The 24,851-nt window shown below is 49.6% G+C and overlaps 1 protein-coding gene across 10 annotated transcripts in view; it reads right to left on the reverse strand.

Moving 5' to 3' along the window:
* Positions 1-21,440, reverse strand: part of SERHL2 (serine hydrolase like 2) — a 47,726-nt gene extending 26,286 nt beyond the window's left edge. Inside the window, exons 1-14 of one of the 10 annotated variants that reach the window (XM_075935455.1) lie at positions 21,256-21,440; positions 21,025-21,180; positions 17,058-17,087; positions 13,685-13,748; positions 12,700-12,849; positions 12,497-12,610; positions 10,033-10,074; positions 8,711-8,730; positions 8,428-8,502; positions 6,555-6,638; positions 6,218-6,330; positions 5,782-5,861; positions 5,184-5,218; positions 554-630 (exon numbers count right to left, since the gene is read on the reverse strand). In XM_075935455.1, the coding sequence (XP_075791570.1) occupies positions 554-630; positions 5,184-5,218; positions 5,782-5,861; positions 6,218-6,330; positions 6,555-6,638; positions 8,428-8,502; positions 8,711-8,730; positions 10,033-10,074; positions 12,497-12,610; positions 12,700-12,849; positions 13,685-13,724 (830 nt within the window). In that variant the 5' untranslated portion in view covers positions 13,725-13,748; positions 17,058-17,087; positions 21,025-21,180; positions 21,256-21,440. Of the gene's footprint in view, positions 1-553; positions 631-5,183; positions 5,219-5,781; positions 5,862-6,217; positions 6,331-6,554; positions 6,639-8,427; positions 8,503-8,710; positions 8,731-10,032; positions 10,075-12,496; positions 12,611-12,699; positions 12,850-13,684; positions 13,749-16,912; positions 17,009-17,057; positions 17,088-21,024; positions 21,181-21,255 lie in introns of those variants that run through there. The other 9 variants (XM_075935452.1, XM_075935456.1, XM_075935483.1 and 6 more) reach the window with 9 other exon arrangements.
* Between the last annotated feature and the right edge of the window lie 3,411 nt (positions 21,441-24,851).

Genomic DNA, 24,851 nt, shown 5'->3' on the forward strand with positions numbered 1-24,851 from the left:
TAAGGAAATCCTCCTTTAACAGGAGGGATGATGGCAACCCCTTGAATGGGAGAAAGAGGCATCCTGTGCTGCAGATGATCAGATGAAGAATGAATGCTACATTGGAGGTTCTCTCTGGCAACTTTGGGGACTCTTCCTCCCTGAGCGACCTGCAGTGCTAGCCAATTGTGAAGAGCTTTGACTCAGCTGCTGCCTGGTAGTTCTGAGGGAGCAGCAAGCAAGAGAGGATGGAATCCATGCACATTTCTGCAGGGGACCACAAGCCTGCCATTGGCTAGATGAAGGAACCCATGGGAAGGGATGGGGCTTGTGGCTCCAGGAAGGGGCACTCCTGTCCTAACCAAGGAAGCAGAGCAGGGTGCTAGCTTTGGTTGTGTTTGATTGTGTCTGAGTTGTTTTAGACTACGCTTATTTAGTTATCACCAGTTTTCAATCCTTAACTACCTTCCACACATGGACAGGCTTTTTATTCAGATCAGCCCTCCAGTGCACTACCCACCCTGGGTATGGCCAGACAGAAAGGGGCAGACAACAGGTATTGGGCATCACTCACATGATCATTAGAACACTGGCCTGGATTTCTCTCAAGAAGCGCGAACACTGCTCCAGAGTAAGGGCATCTTGATTGTGCTGCAAGTGCAAAGACACCAGACATCAGTAAATTCAGGTGAGGAGAGAGGGGAAGCACTCACTGGTTGGCAGAGAATCTGACATTTGACACTAAGCCCTACTGGCTATGCTGGGGCTTGAGGGGCTCACCCCCATGGTGGCAGAAGGTTTGCAGCACAGGTCTACACTGCAATCAGAGAGGTGACTGCAGAGCACAGCTAGACATACGCACACTAGTTTGCATAGATAAAAATGCAGTGAAGACATGGTGACAGACACCAGAACGGGCTCTACAAGCCTGCTTGGAACCAGGAATGTACTTGCGCCCTAGCACAGGCCAGGGTCTGTGCCAAGGTCTCTACCCCTGTTTTTCACTGTGCTAGCTAGATGAAAGCTAGCCCAGATAGCTCTATCCAAACTGCAGGCACACCTCTGTCTGCAGTGTATGTCATCTCTCATGCGTGAAATTCCCTTGTGGTCTTGTTAGGGCAACAAGGTGCCTGGATCTCTGAAACAAGGCACCACTTTCTAGCCAGTAGGGTTTGAAACCAAGTGCAGTAATATGCTCAGGAATGAGAGTTGCCTCAAAGTGATTCAGAGAGAGAGCGCACGACTAGTTACCCCTACACACCACGTAGTAGTAGTTAGTAAAGAAAGCCATAGGTTCATAGTGTAGAGCAGATCTGCCTCACCGAACGGCAGGACAGTCCTACAAGTGTAGGATATCTGATTACCCCAACTCCTGCCCCCTTCCAAGACAACTCCACAGAAGGGAAGCCAAGCTAGAAAGCTGCCTCTAAGCACTCTCCCATTCCCCAGGAACTTAAGGTGGGGGAGGAAAGAACTTGTTCAGGATGATCTGAAAGAGTCTAATTTGCTCTGCTTAGGAAATCTCATCAATTGCACTGGGGGTTCAAAGCTGAAAAGTAAATTCAACTGATTCGGTTAGGTCCATGCTACCACAGAAAATTGACCTAAAATACTCAACTCCAGCTACATGAATAACAGCTGGAGTCGGCGCAAGTTAGGTCAAGTTACCACAGAATCTCTCTCCCATCAATTTACCTTACTCTTATCATTGGGGAGTAGAGTACCTGGGTCAACTGCAGAGTGATCTGTGGTTGATTTGGCAGGTCTTCACTAGACTCACTACATCGACCACTGGTACATCAATCTCAGGCCTTGTCTACATTAAAAAGAAGATCACCACTGCCGTGATCAATCTGAGTTTGATTTAGCAAGTCAAGTTAAACTGAACTTAAAGGGTGCCTCTGCTGGCGCCCAGTACTACTCCTTTTGTGAGGAGTAAAGGAAGCAGAGAGGAGCGTTTGCTCCCAATGGTCTCTCACTGTGGGAACACTGCGAAACTCAGCTTAAGGTAAGCTGACTCCAGCTATGTATTCTATGTAGCTGGAGTTGCACACTTTAAGCAGAGCTGCCAGGTCTAATGTAGGCCTGGCCTCAGAGCCTCTATCCTGGCTGTAGAGGAGATGTTGTCTTCGGGCACATCTACATTATAGGGACAGATTGACCTAACCCAGGTATGTCAAACAGGTGCCTGGAGGGCCGCATGCAGCCCGATCAAAGTTTTTTGCGGTCTGCCACTACATTTTATAAAAGAATAAAGTGCTGCCCGCTGGGAGCACATGGCTGACTACAGATCACAGCCATCCGGCTGCTCTGCGCACGGCACCACAGCAACTGCTCACAGCCTGCTGGGTTGCTCTGTGCTCCAGTGACTGCTCATGGCCAGCCGGGCTGTTGTGCACAGGCAGCAAGCGCCTGCTCACAGCTAGCCTCTGTGCTCATGCCGCCCCAGCGCCTGAGGAAAAAATGTGTGGTGGCAACAGAGATGGAGGCTCAGGGACCCAGGCATTAGGTTGGGGAGAGGAGGGGCTGGGAGTGCCTGGCTCTGGGGGAAGTCATTGGACCACAGCCCTTTAGCTCTTCCCCTTCAGTGTTAATTGCATGGTGTCACATACTGTTTCTCAAATAATATGATACTTTTTTTCCACCGAATGGAATGGAATCAAGAGTACTGTAATATATATATATATATATATATATATATATATATATATATACACACACACACACACACACACACACACACACACACACACACACACACACCCTGAGTTTTAAGTACCTAACTGTACTGTGTTAATATTTGTCATGTGATTTCTTTGGAATGTAGGCATTGCCAAATCAGCCAATGGGAACCTCTAGTCTAGTCCATTATTGTAGCTACAAAAGTGGCCAATACAAGATGTGTCATAGGATGGGGTGGGTGTGTGCTCACATATGTCCACAAAAAACTACAATGGGCAGTTATCTCCGGATAGGGAGTGTTTCTTCTTCACTCCCATCAGTCTGTGGCTGACTTATGACCTGAAACATGAGCAGGTTTTAATCTGTTTTTTATCCTACCTATGGTATTTTAGATGTTTTCATTATCAATAAGCCTTCATCCTTTTAAAAAATCTTACCAGCTTTGACCTCACTGCTATTTAATGGCAGTAAGCTCCACAGATGAATTAGGTAAAAAAAGTTTCCTTTTATCAATTTTTTGTCATGTTTTGGCTGTTTGCTCATCAATTTCCACTTTGCACACCTGATATCTATCTTATATTTTACCTATCCTTATTTCATTTTCTGCTCTATAGACTTAACTTGGGATGGGTTTCCAATTTTTGAAGGATATCCATTTGGCTCAAATTACATCTGCTTTAAAGATAAAAAAGGAAAAGAAAATTATCTAGTTTTATATCTAAGAAATACCAGCTAGTCAAGGGTAACTGGGGTATACCAATATTGCTAATAAATATGCACTTGTACATCAGTCAGCCAAAAGGCAATTAACTTGTTAGTCTTGCATGGATTATCTGTGTAAGAATATTACATGTACCTTTGAAAGTGCAAAGTTTAAGAAATCTTAAGGATAGCATAAAGGCCAGCTTTGCAAGCCACTGGATTCATTTTGGTAATCCTTCTGGGAACAAACAGACACTTAGAGCAAGCAGGGGACGCGGGTATGGATGCAGAATAAGGCAGCCAACAGATAGGTCATATTTAAATTCCAGGGCAAAAAAAGAATCAGCATGTACCTGGTTTACACTGTGTTTCTTTAAAGAAAATTCAAAGGCTATTGTTTGCCAGGCTGAAGTAATTATTCTGAAATACAAGTCTCCCCTTATTGTTTTGGTCTATACTTGTTTTTATTTCAACAAAACAAGTTATGTACCATATACAAAATAATTAAAGTACCTTAAATTTATATTTAAAAATTATAAAAATTATTATATATGAGCAAATAATTTTACATGTGAAATTATTGTATTACAGGCAGTCCCCGGGTTACGTATAAGATAGGGACTATAGGTTTGTCTTTAAGTTGAATTTGTATGTAAGTCGGAACTGGCTCCAGATTCAGCTGCTGCCACTGAAACTGACCAGGGGCTGACTACAGGAAGCAGGAGGCAGAGTTGCTCTGCCCCCAGCTTCCTGGAATCAGCCTGATCAGTTTCAACAGCTGCTGAATCTGGAGCCTGGGACAGAACAGCTGGGGCGCTGCCCGTTAGGTTCCCACGGGACCAACCTGGCAGCACCCCGGCTGCTCTACCCAAGGCGTCCCGCAACAAAAGCTTGGTCTGCTGGGGGGGGGGGGGAGGGGGCGCACTAACTGCGCCCCTCCCCCCCCAGCAGACTAGGGAGACCCGAGCAAAGCCGCACAGGCGGAGGGACCCCGCCGCCCGTGTGGCTTTGCTCCTGTCTCCCTGGTCTGCTGGGGGGGGTCCAGCGGCTTTGCTGGACCCCCCCCCAGCAGACCAGGGAGACTGGGAGAAGCTTTTCTCGCCCCGGAGGACACGGGTGGCGACCCGCCGCCCATGAGCTCCGGGGCGAGAAAAGCCCCGTTCGTAAGTGCGGATCCAACGCAAGTCGGATCCGCGTAAGTCGGGGACTGCCTGTATATTCAAATAAAACCTGAAAAATATTATACAATATACCTAAAACATAATCTACAATAATAAATAATTACGACTTTCCAATAGAAGTACATTGGTGGCCCTGAAAGCTATCAGTTTTCGTTGGTGTGGCCCTCAGAAGGCTTCGAGTTGACATGCCTGATCTAAGCTCTGAAATTTGAGTTAAGTAAGTAGCGTAACTCAAGTCAACGTAGCTTAAATCCACTTACTGCAGGGTCCACTCCATACTGGGTCAACAGAAAAATTCTCCCATCGACTCCCCTTACTCATCTCATGCTGGTGGAGTACCAGAGTTGATGGGAGAGTAATCAGCAGTCCATTTAGCTAGTCTGAAGGATCCCCCCTGCACCTGGTGGATCGATCACTACAGTATCGACCCATCCCATAGTGAAGACAAGCTCAGAGTGTACAACAGTCTCCCAGAGGAATCCCTGTCACTTACATAACTTAAAATTGGAGGGAAAACACTGAACAAGTCTGACAGGAAGTGGGGGGAAATGGAACCCAGATGTGATGTAATTGAAGATCTTTTCCCTTTCAGCGAAGAGCCCTGTCAAGACAGGGGCAGAGGAGAATGTCAGCACTCACCGTAAGGACTCTTAAGTCTCTGTTATACACCATGCCTGGGAAGAAAGGAGAGAAAGTTATTTACACCTCACAGGGTGGGGAGTCGCATTGGGTTCCAGTTCCCCTTCTGCTTTAGGTTACCCCAGGATTCAGAGGCCAATTGCTGTTTCGTGGGACCAGAGCAAATGGGGGCCCATTGTCCCCTTCTGCCTGCAGCCCCTCACCTCCACCCCAGAGTCCCTGCCTGGGAATAGGATCAGGGTAGGGCACCCATTTTTCCAGCACCCCCAATTGGCTGGGGCCCCTGAGCAGAGGCCCCATTGGACAAGTGGCTAATCTGTCACTGCCAGGATCATATCCAGGGAGATGGGAAGGAATGATAGATTTGGCGTTTCTTCTTTTTATTCAAGCATTAAACGGCCTGACGGGAAAGGTGAGCTTGGACTTCAGCTGTTGGGAGCAGGAAGCTCCACACTCCAAATTTAGTTCCTCATTCAGACATCAGGGTTTCAGGCCTAAGCCAGGGCGCAGAGGGCACTCCCCATGCCTTTCAGCCCAATGTCTGCATGGCTTTGTAGCCAGCTTGCCATCACTTCCTCCAGTAGCTGAGGCACCTCACCTCCCATCACCTCAGTTGCTCCTCGCTGCAGTAAGATCCTCCCACTCTCCTCTGTCAGGTGGCTGTTGGCTTGCAATAGCCTAGGGAAGACACAGCATGTGCTGCTGAAAAACTAGGGGATGGAAGGCATCAACAGAGAGGGTGACAGAGGGAAGAGATGGAAGGGAAAAGATCTTACAAGGACAAGTGACAGTAGTTCAACTCTTGCATATTGGCCAACATATTCCAGCCCCAGAGGAGACAGGGAGATGGCAATGGAATACAAGCTCCTGCTGATTCTGAGGAAAGGGGAAGGTACAAAGGGGTCAGCAGCACCTCATGATTCCTGCCACCATTAATTCTGTCCAGGAGAACACCCATCTACTGCAAGAGTTCTGCAAGGGCAGAGATGGCACCATCTCCCACAGAGACCAAACCTGAGGGGGCAGACACACACCTCTGCAGTGCTTCTTGGGGGCTGCGTACTTTAGGGGGCTGGGGCTTGTTCTCTTCCAGGCTCATGAGACTTTCAATCACCTTCCTCTTAGAGTCCAGCCACAAGTCGCTTTCCTAGAAACCAGAGATGCCAGCAACACATGTGACTATGTTTCTAAAAAGCCTTTCACCCTCCAGGATCTCAAAGTACGTTACCAACTACATGCAGTTAATCAGAACAGCAGCCACGGAGAGTGGAGTGGGGTGAACATCAGCACTACACTGCAATAGAGGTGGTGATCAGAGAAGGACACCACTGCTCTTACAAGCAAAATGCTACATGTTCTTTAATATCTCACCTCTGACCTGGATGGCCCATTTCTAGAGGGAAGAGGGGAGTTCAGCTTCCTTTGCCTATCTAATCCTGGGCCTCTGTCCTGACCCTGCCAACAAGAGAGCTAATTAGTGGTGATCATCATTTGTGTGGGTGGATGACTATCCAACTAGGAACTGGAATGAGATCCACCAAATCCTTTCACATGGGTCTCCAAAAGAACCAGAGAGGAATGGCCTTGAGGTGACATTGTCAAAGGGCCTCACACTGACTTTCATCTGTACAACATTGTGCTTTTTATAGACAGGTGAGAGATTTTACCCCAAAAGAGTATAGGTGGTGAGTTGTATGGGCTTATGGTGCTGGGGCTCCACCAATCTCAGGGCCCATGGAGTTCAGCACCACCAATGTCAGGCCAGGTCTCTCCCCTGGCTTTGCTTGCTGGCCCCTGCACACCTCCCCTGAGCATCCCTGGCAGCTGCCTGACCTGAAAGGCCTGACCTGCGCCCTTCCCGCAGCAAACTGCTCTGCTTGGAGTGTTCTCCCTTGCTGGCTGTTGCTGCTGCCAGAGTCTCGCTATAGGGAACATCCTCAGCCACAGGCAGACTGCTGTGCCTGCTGAGAGAAGAGGCACCCCAAGGCAACTCCGAGTGGAGTTCTTCCTACATGGGGTTTGGGTGAGTATGTGTGGTGCTGGGAATGGAGGGAGGAGAGGAAAGGAGGAGGGGGGGAAAAGAGAGGAGAAAGGAGTGGATAGGGGTCCTCCAGCTCCTTCCATACCCCAAGCCATTTATCTAGCCCCTAGAGCTTGTACCCCTGCACCCCAACCTTCTGCCTCAGCCCTGAGCTCCTCCCCACCCAAACCCCACACCCTAAAACTTGCACCCCAATTCTCTGTTCCAGCCCTGAGCCCCTCTCAAACCCCTCACCTTGACCTTTCATCTTGTACTTCTGCACCCCAACACTCTGCCTCAGCCCTGAGCCCTCCCACGCCCCAAACCTCTCATCCTCAGCCCCAACCCAGAGCCACAGTCCTCACTCCCCCACACCATTACAAAGCAGATTTGTCTGTGTGGCTGGGACTTGGACCTGCTTTGGGCATAACCAAAAATTACACAAACCTGCCCTCTCTGCTTCAGAGACCATTTTGCCTGGTCTCATGTTTTTGTCATGAGTCGTATGAGAATTATTGTTTTCCTTCAAGCCCCAGCTCCTGGAGTCAAGTGGCTATGTGATGATTTCTGCCTTCACTCTTAAAGAAAAAGTAAGTTTCTAGCCCTTGTGGCTGTGGAGGAAGCTGTGAAATGTGACCCCTGGTGCAGTTTACAGGCTCAAAAAGCAAAAGGCAAATAAGAACATCAAGTCTATTATTTTATATCATTTCATGATTCTAAAGCCAATCTCTCTGGTGGCGAGCCTGACTCGTGATTTTTGAACATTTGGGGTTGGCAGTACTGAATCTATGATCAGATTGGAACCACTGAACTGTCTTCACATCCCTCCACCAATTCCCTGAGTCAGCCAGCCCTGGGATGATGTTTGTACAGTGCCTAGCCCAACAGGCCCTATTTCTGGTTGGCCCTTGGGAACATGACTACAAATAACAATCCAGGGCATTGTTTCTTCTCCAGGAACTCCTGAAGCCCTAGGTGACTCCAGACTTTTACTGTTGTTTATTTAGATCTGTTCCGACCAGCACTGTGCCTGGGGAAGAGAAGGAAATGAATCCCTTACGTTCTCCACCTCTTGTTGCTTTTCCCTCTGCAATGGGAAGTGAAGGGATGGCAACTGAGAAACATGCCCCTAGTGGCAGTAGAAGGAATGAGCCTCTGGTGTGGGGTGAGCATCTTTACCTGTTGTCTCTCTCTTCTGTGTCTGCCAAAGGGAAAAAATCTAACCTGAGGAGCTGGAAAGAAGCCACAAGATTCCACCAGGATCAGCTTATCCACCATCTCAGGGAAAATGCAGGAGAACTGGAAAGAGAAATATTGTGAGAGGGAGGCAGAGAGAAGGGTCACATTCTTAGCTGGCCCAGAACATGCATAAGACTCTTAAGTGTCCTCATCTTAGGCACAAATCTGTTTCTCTCCCATGCCAGCTGTCCCCCTAATTCCCTGAGCTTATAGGAACCATCACCCTCCTGGCTATGTCAGGCCTCTGAATAAAGTCTGCTGTACTCACCATTCCTGCAACACTCCCACCTGTGAGAGAGAGAGGAGGGTACTTGGTTTATACACAGCAAACACAATATAGGGGCAGTGCCCTTCCCCAGAGTAACAGCTCCTAGAAGGGTGCCAGGGAGTACTGGAGAGGGGCCTGGAAGCGCTCACTAGGCATGTTTGACAAGGAGGCAACAACCTCATCTGAAGTTTGAATCCCAAGCCGTGGGTCAGTGAGTCTCCCAGCTGGGGGCGCTGGGGGAAATAGGGCAGGAATACTGGCTGTTTCCTTCAGACACCACCCTCAGTCTGCCTCAGGGGAACTGCCAGTGCTTTGGGACCATGGAGATATGGTTGCGGAGGGGACAGATCAGATCTGAGGTGTCAAACCCACTGGAGAAGGAACGTTTTTACTGACAGGCCAAGGGCTAAGTTCAGGGGCCTTGATCCCCTCCCCACCGATGGCAGCCAACCACAGAATATAGACTGTATGTAATAACAATGAGGATATCATGAACAGGGGCGGATATAGGGCAGGGCGAGCGGGGCGGCCGCCCCAGGCCCTGCGCTTCAAAAAGCCCCGTGCATGCGCCGTGGCACCACCGCGCATGCGCATGGCGTTACTGCGCATGTGCCGTGGCAAAGGGGGGGCCCTGCGGAATTATCCTGTCCGGGGCCCTGCAAAATGGTCATCTGCCCCTGATCAGAAAGTCCACTTTTGTTACATTCAGCATCACCCAAGTCACTGTTAGGCCTCTAGGCTTCCTCCATGTCCTCCCCTTTCTTATTCTCCTGCACTTCACGCCTCTCCTTCTTTCTCCAGGGCAAAAGAGAGGAGTAGGGTGAAGAGGGAGCCATTCCTTTCCTGCAGCATGGCTCAGCTCCCCCATAGATTTCATACCCACTCCTATTACCACCCCATCTGACAAAGTGATGAGCAACCAAACAATTACTGAAATGTAAAGTCTCATCCTTAGGACTAAAGGCCTCAATGAGATCAAGAAGAGGGTTTGAGGTGGTCACACCTCACATAGCCGTTGTTTCAGGCTCTATTCCAACTGTGGGATGCAGCTCTGCATTAGCTGAAACCACTCTGGGCTGGTTTCCGGGTACTCAAGAGGCCTCAACATTTATTTCTTTTTCAATGAGTGCAGCTTGCATGTAATTTGCATGGCATGTGGGCCACATAATTACTGCAAGTGGGTGGGGTGCCTGGTACTCAGAGAGAGAGAGAGAGAGAGAGAGAGAGAGAGAGAGAGAGTACAGCAGTCAGTTCTCTCCCAAAAGAAAGTGATGCAAGTTAACCATTCGCCAGCGCTTGCCATTGGGACAAGAGTCACTTACCCAAACTATGACCCATTAGAGTAAATCGACTCCACTTCAAAGCTACAAAGCAATAGATACAAACAGGTGACACTGGATTCAGTACAGCAGCAGCAATGTGCTGCCACTCACTCCTTCCCCCCACAGATACCTAAGAAGCCTTCACTGAAGTTTTGCTTCCTGGTCAGGCAATAAAATGGATTAGTAGGCCAGGCTTACAGAGACCAACCACCTGCCTCAGCTTCTCAGCACCAGGTACTGGGCAGCTGTTCCCATTCGGGGCAAGTCCTCAGGACCATCAGTCAGACAAAGGAGCCTGGCTGCACACTGCACTAACGAGAGGACGAGTGTTGCTAGTGTTGCTAGGGAACAGGACAGACAGAGTCCGGGTCCTGGGGGAAGGGTTGTTGTTATTCTTAGTGCAAGTCTGTGGCACAATTCAGCATGTCAGGTTCCCAAGTCACACAATGCCTAACAGCCCCTTCCCCTTTGTGGAAATCAGACTGGGAGTTACAGCCCCAGTCAGCCTGCTCCTGCGATGGTGCCCTGGCATCTCCAAGACAGGGTTTGCACTGCAGCCCTTGAAAGGAAGAGGTACATTGAACTCTCCTTAGTCCCTGGGGAGACAGACTGGCACTGAGCAGCAGAAGCCTCTTTCCAGTTCCACTACCAGGCAGGAAATCACACCCGGATGTGTTGAGGAGCTGCAGAGCCCTGTCACACCTGCTTTAGTTCATGGCTGACCCTGGTGTAAAACACAAAAACTGTCTCTGCACCAGGGAAAGGTTGGACAGGAAGAATGTCAAGACTTTAACAGGCCTGAAGGCTGGTTGGCAGGAGGGGGTGAATCTGGCAGCAGAGAAATCCATTGGACACATTGGCAGGGCAGTAACTGCTGCTGCTCTTACAGCGTTTTATTTCTATCGCATGGTTTCATGTGTCTTGCCCTGGAAAAAGTGTCAGAAACTGGGTTCTTCATCCAGGCTATGGTTGCAGGGCACTGCTCTGGGGGACTGGTGTAAAGAAGAGACCCTCAGTGTTCATGGTACCTGAGGGGTCTGGCTCCTGCCGTGATTGAAGCTCGGTTCCTCACTGGGGTCCCATGCTGCCTGGAGCCCAGGTAAGCAGCATTATCCTCCCTCTGCACCTACAGCGTTTTCTGAATGAAATGCTTTTTGAGGGACCCTGGGGTTCAGTCTGGCTAAAGCCAAAGTCAAGGAGGAGTCTGGCTTAGGAGCTATCCAGAGGATGGATCTTGGTGAGCAGGGTTGGATTAAGAAAGAGGCTTTAGAGGCTGTAGCCCAGGGCCCCATGCTAAGGGGAGTGGGGTAGAGTCCCACAAACAGCTCTCTGGGCCACCAACAGTCCATATCATTTTGTGAGGCCTCCTTAGCCTGGGGCCCTGAATTGCAGGCACTAAACCAGGGGTGGGGGGGAACCTAAGACCCAGGGGCCTGATGCAGCTCCTGGGTTGCCTGGATCTGGCTGCCAAGGCTTAGGGCCTCCCCCAGTATTGGGGAGCCCTTGCTGGCACTCCACGCCCCCCCTCCCCCCCACACCCGTGGCCCCCGACTGATTTTTCTGTGGGTCAGGGGCCTCCAATCCAAAAGGAGTTCCCCACCCCTTCACTAAACCCGAAGTGTGTTATCCAGTCCTGCCCGGCTGCGGGGAGAGGAGAGGATGTGGCTCCATACACTTGTGCCCTCTGCAGGGCTGGAGCCAAATAGCCCCAAGTACCAAGGGAAGCTTCATCCCCACCCTGCCCTCACTTGCAGGTTCTGCCCCCACAGCTCTCAATGGCCAGGATCTGCAGGGGTGGAGCCTGCAGGCCACCACAGAGCAGTATGGGTCGCACTGAGCTACCTGCTTTCCCCCACACCAAAGGGGAGCAGCCCCAGGTAAGGGCCCTGCACCCCAAGCCGCTACCCTAGCTGACCCGCCACATCCTAACTCCCTTCCAGACCCTGCACCCCAACCCCTTGCTTAGAGTCCCCAACTCCCTCCTAGACCCCACCCCCAACCCTGTGCCCCAGCCCTGAGCCTGCTCCAGCACCCTAACTCACACCCAAATCCTGCACCCCCCCACACTTCCTGTCATGAGCCCGCTCCCACACTCCAAACCCTTTGGCCACAGCCTGGAGCTCCTTCTTACACCCTAAGTGTCTCATTCCCAGCTCCACCCTAGAGCCTGCACCCCCAGTCAGAACCCTTATGCTCTCTTGCCACAACTCGCAGCCTCTGTACTCTGAACCCCTCATTTTTGGTCCCACCCCAGAGCCTAGCAGGGCCCCACAAAATCTAGTAGTTCCAGACCCCCAGAAGAGAGATTCCAGAAGGGAGATAAGGCAAGAGGAAGGCCAGAGGTAAGTGGTTGCAGCCTGGAGGGGGTGAGAGGAGTCTTGTCTGGCTGTGGTCAGTGGTCTCATTAACAAAAGAGCCAGGGACACAAAGCTTCCTGCCCTGCTAGTCCTCCCAGTCTGCTCACCTGCCGTCACCCTGCAGACCTCACTCACGTAGTCCAGGAAGTGGTATGGAAAGCCTGCAGGCCGGTGGGATGACAGGCCATGGCCCCCAAAATCCATTGCCATGTAGCAGTAATCTGAAAGAGGGGCAACGCAGACAGTAAGTCTCAGAGGAACCTCCTTCCCAGCAGCGAACTAAAGGCTCTCGCATAACAGATCTGCCCACCTTTAGGGAGCAATGGGATGAGTCTGTTGAAGGTGTTGGCATTGTCCAGCCAGCCATGCAAGCAGAGCACAGGACGGCCTTGTGGGGATCCCCAGGCTTTGGCTGCAATGTGGCCCCAAGGAACTGAGAACTTCAGCTCCGAGACCATGCCTGAAATACAACATACATCAGCAAGCCACACCCCTAGCATGCTGCAGCCTCATTGCTTAGTGTGAGTGATGTGAGAGTCATCACACAGCACTCCGAACTAGGGATGTAAAATCCCCTTTAATTAGTTAACTGGTTAAACATTACATTTAACCGGTTAACTGATTAAAATGGGGACAAGTGGAGGGGGCAGTAGTCCCCACTGGTTAACCAGAACCAGTAAGCATCAGCCATTAAGGATGGTGCTTACTGGTTAACCTTTCACATCCAAATGGGCAGAGGGAGGGACACTTGTGCTAACTGTTAGTCACCCAACAAACTCCAGCCTGTTTGCCACTCCATTCCCTACCCCACTTGCTCCCAGCATCTTGCTTGTCCTTGTCCCCCCCAGTGCATGTTTGCCTTGCACTCTCACCTCCCTCCTCCTCCTCCCACATCTCAGCTGCCCCAGTTTCACCAGGTTTCCAATGTGAGGTGATCCGAACCCAGGAACTTTTGCCCTTTAATCACAGAGGTAATGTGCTGGGATATTTGGGGTTTCTTTCTGGTGAGTTCTAACCCCTGGAGGCATTTCCTTTGGTATTCCCCCTCACGTCACCAGAGGCTGCCTCCTCTGGCAGCTAGCACCATCAGCCAGACTACACCCTCCAGGGCAACATGCCAGTGATGCTCCTTAACTGCCAGGAAGGGGAGGGTTTTGTGATTGAGCAACAGAAGGAATTCAGCTCTCCCTCCTGGCTCCATTGCACCTGCTAACCCAGCTGCCCACATGCATAGAGTGGGAATCAAACGTGGATTTCAGCAGCAGGTTCCCTCAGTTAGCAACCCAGAAACCTACCTGCCACTGGCAAGGAAGACCATTTCAGCAGCGAGGACATCTCGTTTTGTCTGTCTCCTGGCACCTTAAAAGAAAAAGGGGACAGTGAGCAAGGGAGGCAGATCCTGACCTTTCTCCATCAGAACTGTAATTGCTCTGTTACCTGATGCCAAATTGCCGGAGTCTGTTCCCCCTCCTTCATAAACCTGACACTCCTCTCACACAGTGCTTATTAGCATCTCCAGGGAAACAGCTCAGGTTTCATCAGCTACCAGGGCCTATTCTACCATAGATCCCCACCCCAGAGCAAAATCCTCCCTTCCACGGTGCACAATTTAGGTGCTTGGCACACCTCTATAGCTTGCCATGCCCACAAAGCCTCCTTTAATTGAATTCAACCCGCTGCTTCTGTGGAATAGCAGGAAAGGCTGAACGAAGAAATCCCACAGCTAGAATAACAAGGTGCAGGGCCTGTAAGGATTGAGGGATATTGGCAGAGACAAGACTAGGAGTAGCCACTGTCAGAGATAGGCTATGGGACCAGATGGTCTGTCTCATCATTGTTATCTCCAGTTTCTTATATTAATTTCAGAAGCTCCATTACCTCCACTCTCAGGATCTCCCTACTGCATTGCTGCCACCTCATTCTGGCTCTATGCCTCTTCCCAGTCCATGCATTCTGCTCTGTCCACCCATTCAGGAATGTACCAGTGCACAGGCTGCTCTTGCATGAGGTGTCCAGGACAGTCAGACTTTGCTTACACAGAAGTTACACTGGCATAGCCTCACTGGTCGGGGGGAGGGGTGGGCCAACAGCACCCTCAGTATAGACACGGAAAAAGGCTTCTGTCAAAGGAGCTAATGCCATGAGAGGGGGGAGGGGATGATCCCGCACTGATGGAAAAGCTCCTTCTGTCAGTGTGGGATTCATCTGCACTAGCAGGCCATGCCGTCAACATTACATTGGCATAATCTCCAGTGTAGCCATGTCTGCAGTCTGAGAGGTCAGAGAGTAGTTCAGCCCCACCTAACAGGAAACAAAATATGATCTAATATTCTTGCAAGGAAGGGGAAAGCTTACTGGTATAGGAATACCATTACCTGTACCAGCAAAGCGGTCCTAGTGGGGGAGTAACTATACTGGCAAAGTTATGCTTTGTATCCATAATAAAATCCCCACCCTCACCCCCTGAGAAAAGCAAGCTATACTGGGAAAGGCTCAGCCATTGCCAGCCTTTGATATGGGAACCAGAGCCGGCACTGTGCTGATGGGGAGCACATTTGAATAGACCCAGCCAGCTTCTATTGAACAGGTTTGAATAGAGCTGTTGCCAGCCAGCTGAGCAGGAGGGGAAAGAAACACGGCACTCAGCTCACACAGGGGGAGGACGAGAAGCATTCACTCACTCGTCCCAGGTAAATCCTCTGGTCTGGTGGGAGTAGCAGCAGGGGTGGGTGCCCAGGGGGTTCCCCCTTATCCCTGGGACAGAGGGCCCCCTGTAGAAGCCATGTGGGGAGTAGAGGGGGCGAGCTGTGCTAGAAGAGGCTTTGGGGTGGGTGACTGAGGTTGGTGGGGGTGAGAGTTGAAGGAGTGCGAGTGAGTGCAGCTTCTCTGTGTTCTGGCTGGCTGGGGTTTGTAGCAGCCCTGCTATCTGGGTGTGTGTTAGTGTGGAGCAGGGCAGAGTCCACCCTCCCTTTTCTTCCCCTTCCCCCTAAGAGCCATTGGTCTAGGAAAGGGCTTTCTCCGGGCTCTGCTGGCAGGACTGGTGCACTCTCTCACATTTAGTGCTGCAAAGAGAGCACCAGGCTAACCCAGGGCACTGTTGGAGCCTGCCTGTGTTTCCATCCCATCCCTTCTCTGCAGAGCGGTGACACATGGGGAGACACTGTGCTGAGTCACATTACCCTCCCCACCACCCCCACAGTTTTCTGCCAGGGTCTGTCTGCCCAGCTCTCTCCTCCTCCAGCTCCTGCTTGCTGGAGGCAGCCTGGGGCCAGGACAGGAGGAATAAAAGTAGCGTGTGCACCAAATAGCTGAGACCAGAGTAGTAGGGAGGAGGGAAGGCTGCTGCTTCAGCTGTGCAGGGAGAGGTTAGGTAAGGGAGGAAGGAACAGTTGCTTTCCTATTGGGGAACTGGGACAAGGGGGAGGGCTGGGCTATGGGCTGTGGAGGGGGGGTCCCCATCAGCAGCTGAAGGTCCTGTCCTCTCTGCTCCCCTGCAGCAGAAGCTTCACTCACTTTTGGGAGGAGGGGCTCTGCTGCTGCTTCCCCAATGTGCAGCAGGTGGGTGGGTGCAGAGGGGATAAATGTTACTGAGATCAGCTATCCCATGGGAATGGGGTCTGCCTGGCTAGCTGAAACACATACCTTTCATTCAATTCTTGATCACCTATTTACAACCTCAGATTATGGTTCTGTTTTCACTACAAGTTGTACTTAACAGGAGGCTGAAATTACTCAGGGCAGAGAGCCTTGTCAAAGTTGTGGTTGGGCTCAGTGCTGTTTTGCATCAAGATTAAGAATAAGGACATTTTATTTGCTTACATCTTAACCTGCAAACCTTTTTCATGCGCTGGAAGTCACTGAGGTTCCTAGTCTGAGGATCTGAAAACAATGTGTGATTGTTGTAACTTGCACTTTCAATCAAACCCTTAAACTCAGAGGGTGTATCTACACAGCACCCTAAAATATGAAATAAGATATGCAATTTGCACTATGCAAATTATGTATATTATTTCAATTGTATTTCAAAATAGCTTATTTCAAAATTTGGTGTGTCTACACAGCACCAAATTTCAAAATAACATGCTATTTCAAGTCATCCCTTAACCTTCGAGGAACAAGGGCTACAGGGATGCCAAAATAGCGTGTCCGTTATTTCAAAATATTTTTTGAAATAACGGGCACATTTAAAAGACCCGGGGTAGCTCCAGTATCCTAGAATAGCCCCGCAGACATACCTAGAAGGAACTCCATGGGAATATAGAATCTGCCCCATCTCCCCACCCCCTCTGCAATGCTTCACCCTTGCTGCTCTGGCTTATAAATAAGCTTGATAGCATGCACTTTTTATCTTTTATAACTTTGTGTAATATATACATTTTTTGTCTTTTTATAATTTTCATAGTTGTAGGAAATTATGGGGGGAGGACAGAATTTTTTAACAACAGTAGAAGTTGAGATTCAAAGAGTTCAAGCTTTAAAGCTGTTAAAATACAAATAGAGTGACAAGGTAGGTAAGGGAATACCTTCTTTGATTTTGGACCCGCTTTGATTGTTGAAAGATTAGCTCTTTTGAGCTCCACAGACCTGGAGAAGAGCTCTCTCGAGTTCCAAAGAGTTGTCTCTTTCACCAATCATATTTGGTCCAATTAAAGATATTACTTCACTCACCTTGCTACTCTCATCCCAGTACCAGCATGACTACAACAAAACAGCAATACAAACTCAATGTCAATTTCATATATCAAAATATACAAAATAAATAGCCTAAAACCAGATATGATTTATTGATTTAACTTTTCATTCACTTGTCCATTTATAACAAGTCCAGTTTAGAAGTTTATAGCACTGAATTTTAATTCTAACAAATTCTCAAGCAGCATTTTTCTTGTTTTCCCTAACCGTAAATAATTTATTACTGATGGAAATATTTCTGGATTTGTGCATACTGTGAAATCAAGAGCTACTTTCTAAGTTATTTGTACAATAAGAAAGGTAAAAAATAAAACTAGAGATTTCAGGTGCCTAAGTATCCTCTGGAATCATGGTTCAAGTTACCGCTCTCCACCCCCACCAAAATCTGAAATGGCACCACTGGTGAGTCAAGATGCAGCCCCCATCCGACAGCATGGAGTTCACCTTGAGCTGCAGGCCAACCAGCAGGCACAAGGAACAAGCTACAGGTAGGGAGCTGCCAGGGTTTCTGCAAAGCAGCTCAAACTGTGGAGGAAGAACCCCACTGAAGGGTGAGTGACCCACTCAGGTTTTTCACCCACTGTTTCATTTCACAATCTGATGCCATTCAAAAATAGCAACCTGCCTTCTGTGCCTCATATCTTAGGTTAAATATTTAATCTAAAATAATCCATTCCCCATGTAGCTCTTAAAGGATGGTCTTGGCCAAGAAGCACTGATAATATCAATTCCCTTTGCAAGGGGCAGAAACAATAGCAGGCCCTGCACCCAGGGAAGAAAGGACTGAGCAGCTTCCTTCATGTGTCTCAATGACGTGCCTGGTCCCTTAATCTCCTGAGACTCCAATTCCACACCCTGTTTGTGGAAAATGCTTGTGACGGGCAAGACTTAGAGCCACAGATACCATCTACATGTTTTATTAGTCTTTAAGGTGCTGCCAGACTATTCATTGTTTAAGCTTTTCCAGTTACAGACTAACTCAGCTATCCCTCTGAAGCAATGTCAAAGTTTGCAGTAGCAGAGACACGCAGTACTCCCTTCTGAATCTTAGCATCTTGGTGAACAACAATTTGGATGTGTTGTTATTTGTTAGTTTAGTGTTTAGTTTATTTGACACCTAGCTATAATATTTTATGACTTACATAGTTTATTATTTTAATAACACTGAATCAAGTTGTGCGTCAACTTTTTCAGCAAATTTATGAAAACTTTTGAGATTACCGCTTTATTTCTGAAATTTTCGCTAATGCTACTACAGAGCTACTCGACTTTGAAGCTCCAAGGGTCACAATGATACTCAGAGCGCATGCCGAGGGCCACAACTTGAATATATTTGCATATATATGCAACCACACTTAACTAGCTTCTTTCACACTGACAGGCATGAATACAAAGATTAAGGCAAGACTATACTATACAACACACAGGCCCCGTTTAAATCAGTTCTGCTGATATTAATAAAATGCAATATTTACCCGATTTCCACCCATATGACAGCACTTTTAATTAGCAATGACAGTTCAGGAACTTAACTACTACAACTCTTATCAACAGAAGACCACTATATTGACTATTATTTTGTTTTGGCTTTACAACAGTCCAGGGATTTGAAAACTAAAACACATATCAACCCAAACTGCACCATAAACCCAAATCGCATCATGGGCCACAAACAAACAGGCCACGTGTTGAGTAGCCCTGCGCTACTACATACTTAAACTCAAGGGGTGCCAAAATACAAGTTCGCTCATGACACCATTTTTCCTAAGACTGACTGTTGGCTTAGCTTTGCTGGCCTAACTGCATCTACCTGAGGGACTTCTCCCAACCCAGCTATGCCAGATCACAAGCTCTTTCCACCCTGTCTGCCATAGCTGTGCCTGGTTTAAAACTGGTAGAGTAAGACACTTTGGGTGAATCTACACTGTACCCTAAACTTGAAATAAGATACGCAATTTGCGCTATGCAACTTGCACATCTTATTTCAATTTTATTTCAAAATAGCTTATTTTGAAATTTGGCATATCTACACAGCACCAGATTTTGAAATAAAGTGCTACTTTGAGCCATTCCTTATCCCTCATGCAACGAGGTTTACTGAGAGGGTGAAATAGCATTGAAAAAGATTTCAAAATAACGGGCAGTTTGTGTAGTTGCAGGGTAGCTATTTTGGGTTACCTCTGGTATCCCGAAATAGCCTTGCAGTGTAGACGTACCCTTGAGGCCGGAACTTCTGCTGGTATAAAGCAAACATGCCAGTTTACCCCCACTTCAGACATAAGCATTACATTTCAAGAAGGCAGGCAGCTTGAGACAAGGGATACGTAGCCTCCCAGCACTCATGCATTGGTCTGATTCCAGCCCCTGCTTAGATGTGTCCTTGGCCAGGGCTGTACTAGAAACTTTTGTCAGTAGAGCAATGTCAGATAGGAATTGGATTTTTTTTGGCAATATTTTGGTACCACCCAAAGCCCTGGTGTAGAATAGGGATGTAAAATCCCATTTAATCAGTTAACCATTTAAATGGGATGTTTAACTGGTTAACTGCTTAAACAGGAGCAGCCAGGGCCAAAGTGTTACTGCAGATAGCAGGCACTGTCAGGCTAGAACTTCCTCTTACCCACGGCAGCTGGTAAGGGTGATGCTTACACTAGGGATGTGAATGGTTAACTGGTATCAGAGGGGTAGCCATGTTAGTCTGGATCTGCAAAAGCCACAAGGAGTACTGTAGCACCTTATAGACTAACAGATGTACAGGCAGTCCCCGGGTTACGTACAAGATACGGACTGTAGGTTTGTTCTTAAGTTGAATTTGTATGTAAGTCGGAACTGGTACATATTGTAGGGGAAACTCTAGCCAAACATTTCTCCAGAGCTCAGTTTTATTCTCCCACACCTCACTTCCCTCAGTCTTTTATTCTCAAGCTGAGGTGTCTGCTGAGAAAAGCCGCTCCGCGTCTCCCTGGTCTGCTGGGGGGGAGGGGGGGCGCTAGCTTCGCGTCTCCCTGGTCTGCTGGGGGGAAGCAGCTAGTGCGGGGTTGCCTCACCCCGTTTGTAAGTAGGGATCCAATGTAAGTCGGATCCGTGTAACCTGGGGACTGCCTGTATTGGAGCATAAGCTTTCGTGGGCAAAGACCCACTTCGTCAGATGCATGGCATCTGACATGCGTTTGATGAAGTGGGTCTTTGCCCAGGAAATCTTATGCTCCAAAACATGTTAAGTCTATAAGGGTACGTCTAGACTACAGGCTTTTGTCGACAAAACTTCTGTCGACAGATACTGTCGACAAAGCTTCTGTCGACAAAGAGCATCTAGACTACATTCAGTTCTGTCGACAAAGCAAGCTGCTTTGTCGACATGGCAGTGTAGACGCTAAGGACAGTTTAGATGCAATAATGCCTTCTTTCGACAAAAGGCATTATTCCTTGTAAAATGAGGGTTACCAACGTCGACAAAACTGTTGAGTTTTGTCAACGTTATGTCGACAGAACTCAGAGGTAGTGTAGACGCAGGTTTAGTTTTGTCGACAAAAGTCCAGTTTTGTCAACAAAACCCTGTAGTCTAGACACACCCTAAGGTGCTACAGGACTCCTTATCCCTAGTGTAGAATCAGTTATACTGGCAAAGAGTGATTTTACCAGGATAGCCAGTTTCATTAGTGCCACCAGAGTACACTCCAGACAAGAGTACTCTTTTGTCAGTATAAGCCAGGCCTGTGCAAGGAGGATGTGTTGGCATGGTGACTATAGTAGTAGCAAACCTTTTCTAATGCAGGTCAGGCCAAAGTCTTTCCACAATTTGCTTCAGGAAAGCTATCTGGTAGCTGGTCTGATTTCCAGCAGGATGGGTCCAAATAACACAGCCTCGGCATAGTGCCCATCCTGCTTTTGCAGCCTGAACAAAGAGGCCCAAAACTGAGAGCCCCAGGGAGAATGAACTCACCCCTTCACTGTGGTCCTTCTGGAGCTGGGCTGAGGCACAATCAATGGGCAACTCTGCTGCTACCCTCCCGGCGCCAGCTGGCAGGTACCCGGGAAACTGCAAACCAACCTTTTCACTCTGGAACCGCCGCCAGCACTAGCCTCACGCAGTGAGTCCCTAGGAGAGAGTTTTAAAATGAAGCTGCGTCAGCACCACACCAAAGGGAAAGGAGACCAGCAGGCAGGAGGTTACCTGTGTGCAGCGGCTGCTCCCCTACCTCCAGGAGCCCACACGGCTGCACCTAAGCCCCTAACAACTGCACAGACTGAGTCAGCTCAATGCAGAGCAGGAGGGGAGGACTTAGGCAGTCACTTCCTAGTAGCTGCAGCCGGAACCGCAGAGAAGATCCTCCCCCTGTGGATGCAACGCTTAAAGGGACCCAGTGCTGCCTCTTCTCCCGCGCTGCACCCAGGGCTGGCGGCGCCCTTTATTTAAAGGGCAGGAGCGCCGGTAACATTTCTTTAGCCCCTTCCAGGCTGAAGGGAGCCCCCTTCTCAGTGCCCGGCGCAGAAAGGGAGCGAGTGTTTCTACCAGAGATGCCGGGCAGCCAGTGCGGGGCTGGAATATCGCAGGGGCTGTTGGCCAGCGTGCTGCTAACGCCAGGCAGCAGTGTGAGCCAGGGAGTGTCAGCCTCGGGGCAGACAGTCATCAGCCAAGGAGCATTGAACCAGCCAGTAATCAGACAAGTAACAGGGTCCCTTTTATGTGGGGTTGTGACAGCTGTGTGGGTCCCATACTAGTAGAGAGACAGGACGAGTGAGGTCATATCTGGTTTTGGACCAGCTTGTGTTGGGGAAGAAGAGCCCTGTGTAAGCTTGGCAGCTGGTCCCTCTCCCCAACAGAAGAGGGTCCAGGGACGGACCTTCCCTCTCACACACACACCCCGTTTTGGTCTGCACTTATCCCGCTTAGGAATACAAGGGATCAGGATCTCCGCTTCCTGTGCCATGCAAAACGCAGCGCCACTATTAGATGTGTGTGATCTTATGATTTTAATCTCTTTCCAGCAGCTCGCCCCGTCGCCAAGGAGTAGCAACCGTGGTGATCATAAACGCAATTGCGCCGGAAAGTCGGCCTGCAGCACCCCCTCCTGGCCACAGTTGACACCTTCAGCTTCCCCCGCTGGGAAATTTCTGCACTTTGATAGCAAAGAGATGCCAACTTTCCAAGTGCACAAATCCAAACACCCTTGTCCCATCCCTTCCCCAAGGCCCTGCCCCTTCTCTGAGGCCCTTCCCACAGTCACTCCACCCCTCTTCCCTTTGTCACTTGTCCTCCCTCATCCACTCGCTCATTTTTACTGGGCTGGGGCAGGGGATTGGGGTGCGGGAAGGGGTTAGGGTTGCCAAGTGTCTGGTTTTCGATAGGGACTCTGGTGGCTCAGGACATTAAAAGTCTGATCAGCCTCACCACAGGGCTAAGGCACACTCCCTGCCTGCCATGGATGCCTCCATGTGGCTTCTAGAAGCAGGGGCATGTCCCCTTTCTGGTTTCTACTCTAGGGGCAGCCAGGAGACTTCCCACGCTGTCCCATCCCAACTGCTAGCTCTGCAGCTCCTATTGATTGGGAACCCCAGCCAATGAGAGCTGCAGGGGTGGCATATGCAAATGAGGCAGTGCACAGAGCTGCCTGGCTGCACCTGTGCATAGGAGCCACAGCAGGGACATGCCATTGTTTCTGGGAGCTGCTTGAGGTAAGCGCTGCCTGGAGCCTGCATCCCTGAGCAGTGCCCCACATCCCAACCCCCTTCCCCAGTCCTGATCCCCCCCTTCTGCCCTCTGAACTGCTAGATCCCAGCCTGAAGCACCCTCCTGTACCCCAGTCCCCTCATCCCTGTCCTATTTCTAAAGCCTGCATCTCTATCTGGAGTCATCACCCCCTCTGGCATCCCAACCACCTGCCTCAGCCCAGAGCTCCCTCCCCCACCCTGAACCCCTAATTTCTGGCCCAACACTAGAACCCCCCTTCAGAGCTTGTATCAACTCCCGCTCCTCCTATCCCCTGTCCTGACACCCCCCCCCCCCGAAATTCTAAACCCCTCAGCTTTACCCAACAGTTCCTTCTTGAACCCCAAACTCTTCATCTCTGGACCAACCTCAGAGCCCACAAACCTAACTGGAGCCCTCACCCCCTCTGGCATCCCAATACTCTGCCTCAGTCCATTACCCCTCCTGCACCCTGAACTCCTCTTTTCTGGCCCTCACCCCCTTCCACACGCCAAACCCCTGGATCTAGCCATTGAAAATGAGTGAGTGAATGAGGGAGGAGAGAGCAAGAGACAGAGGGGGGGAGATGGATTGAGCTGATGCAGCTGAAGGAGAATCAACAGAAACAGCAAGAGGCCCATTAGCAAGAAGTCCACTCCAAACAGCAGAGGTGAATACAGAAGAGGTTGGGCCATGCCACACCTGGCAATGCTGTTGGTGATGAGACTAGGGGCCAGTTGGCTCTAGGCCTGGCAAAAGCCCAGACCAGAAAAAGACCCTGAGGCTTTTCTCCAGACACGTCCGTGGGTGGCCAAGGCAGTGCATGGAGAGGTATGGACTTGGGTGGCCCAGATAGCACTGCTCCAGATGGGCAAGGTGCAAGTGGCTTACCAGGCAGTGAGCGATAAGCAGCCAGGCTTCTACTTGGTGGTGAAGGCCCAGGGTCTGGGTAGAACCCTTCCCTCGGGGGGCATGACTGTGGGTTGTGGCCCGGAAACCACAGGACCTAGCAACACAGGGGCTCTGCCCAGAGACCAGTTTGATGGAGAAAGTTCTGGATCAGATCGTCCTGGAGATTCTACTGGGGGGGTCACTTACAGCTGGGAGCCACGGAGTGAGCTGAAACCGTCTCTGAAGTGGAAGGAGGTGAGTGGCTCGGGCAGTATAGTAAACTGAGGGGCGTTCACCCGGGATCACCCAGGAAAGCCCTCAAGGGGGAAAGACCCTGAGTGACCTAAGCATGGAGAAGGGCACAGCACCTACAAGAGACCTGGGGAGCCCTGCAGTTTACTGGGAAACACCAGAGGGCACCATTGTTTGCTTCAGGTGTGACCAGTCTGGGCCTATGAAAAAAAATCGCTTGATTAAGGAATTTGACTTAGTCAACTATTGCTATAGTGAGCCCTAGCAGCAGGGGTCTTCTCCAAAAATCAGGGATGTTGCTGTGGGTAATTGCAGTTAGGGTGGCAGGAACTCTAATTAAGGGACTTGTAGACTCTGCTTCAGGAAGACCTGGTGAGATTGGATAGCCTTGAGTGACACCTCCCAGTATATGTCTCCTGTATCCATGTCAGGACCCATGTCTATCCCACCGCAGAAGGTGAGCTGGAGAACTCGACTGCATGTTGGGGTGGCCTAGGAAGGGCCTTCTTTGGTGCATAGTTCTGGGGAGTGACTGAGTGGGTTTCTCAGCCCTTGTGCAAGTAGGGCAAGGACACCAGGCCAGGGCCAGGGTCTGATTAGGAATGGCAGTAATGATGCTGAAAGCCACAGTAAGGATGACAAAGGGAGACCAAGAGAAAGAACACAATTTTCCTAACCTAGGGAGTGCCAATAAGAGTTGGACGAGGTAAATAATAAATAGATTGATCAAAGTCCCTTTCTTAATCCTATCTGGCCGAATGATGGGATTGCCTGTTATATGGAGTTTTAAGTTACTCCCCAAATAGTGGTGTTGCTACATAAAAGGGAGCAATTTTTAAATGTAGTAGTCATTATACTCCAAATATTTTTGGCTGCTGCAATAACTGGAAATTGTCTTTAGGGACTCAGTAGTAATCCAAGTGCTGCACATTGCAAAG

This window comes from Pelodiscus sinensis, chromosome 1, assembly GCF_049634645.1.
Source record: "Pelodiscus sinensis isolate JC-2024 chromosome 1, ASM4963464v1, whole genome shotgun sequence".
NCBI classification, from domain to species: Eukaryota; Metazoa; Chordata; order Testudines; family Trionychidae; genus Pelodiscus; species Pelodiscus sinensis.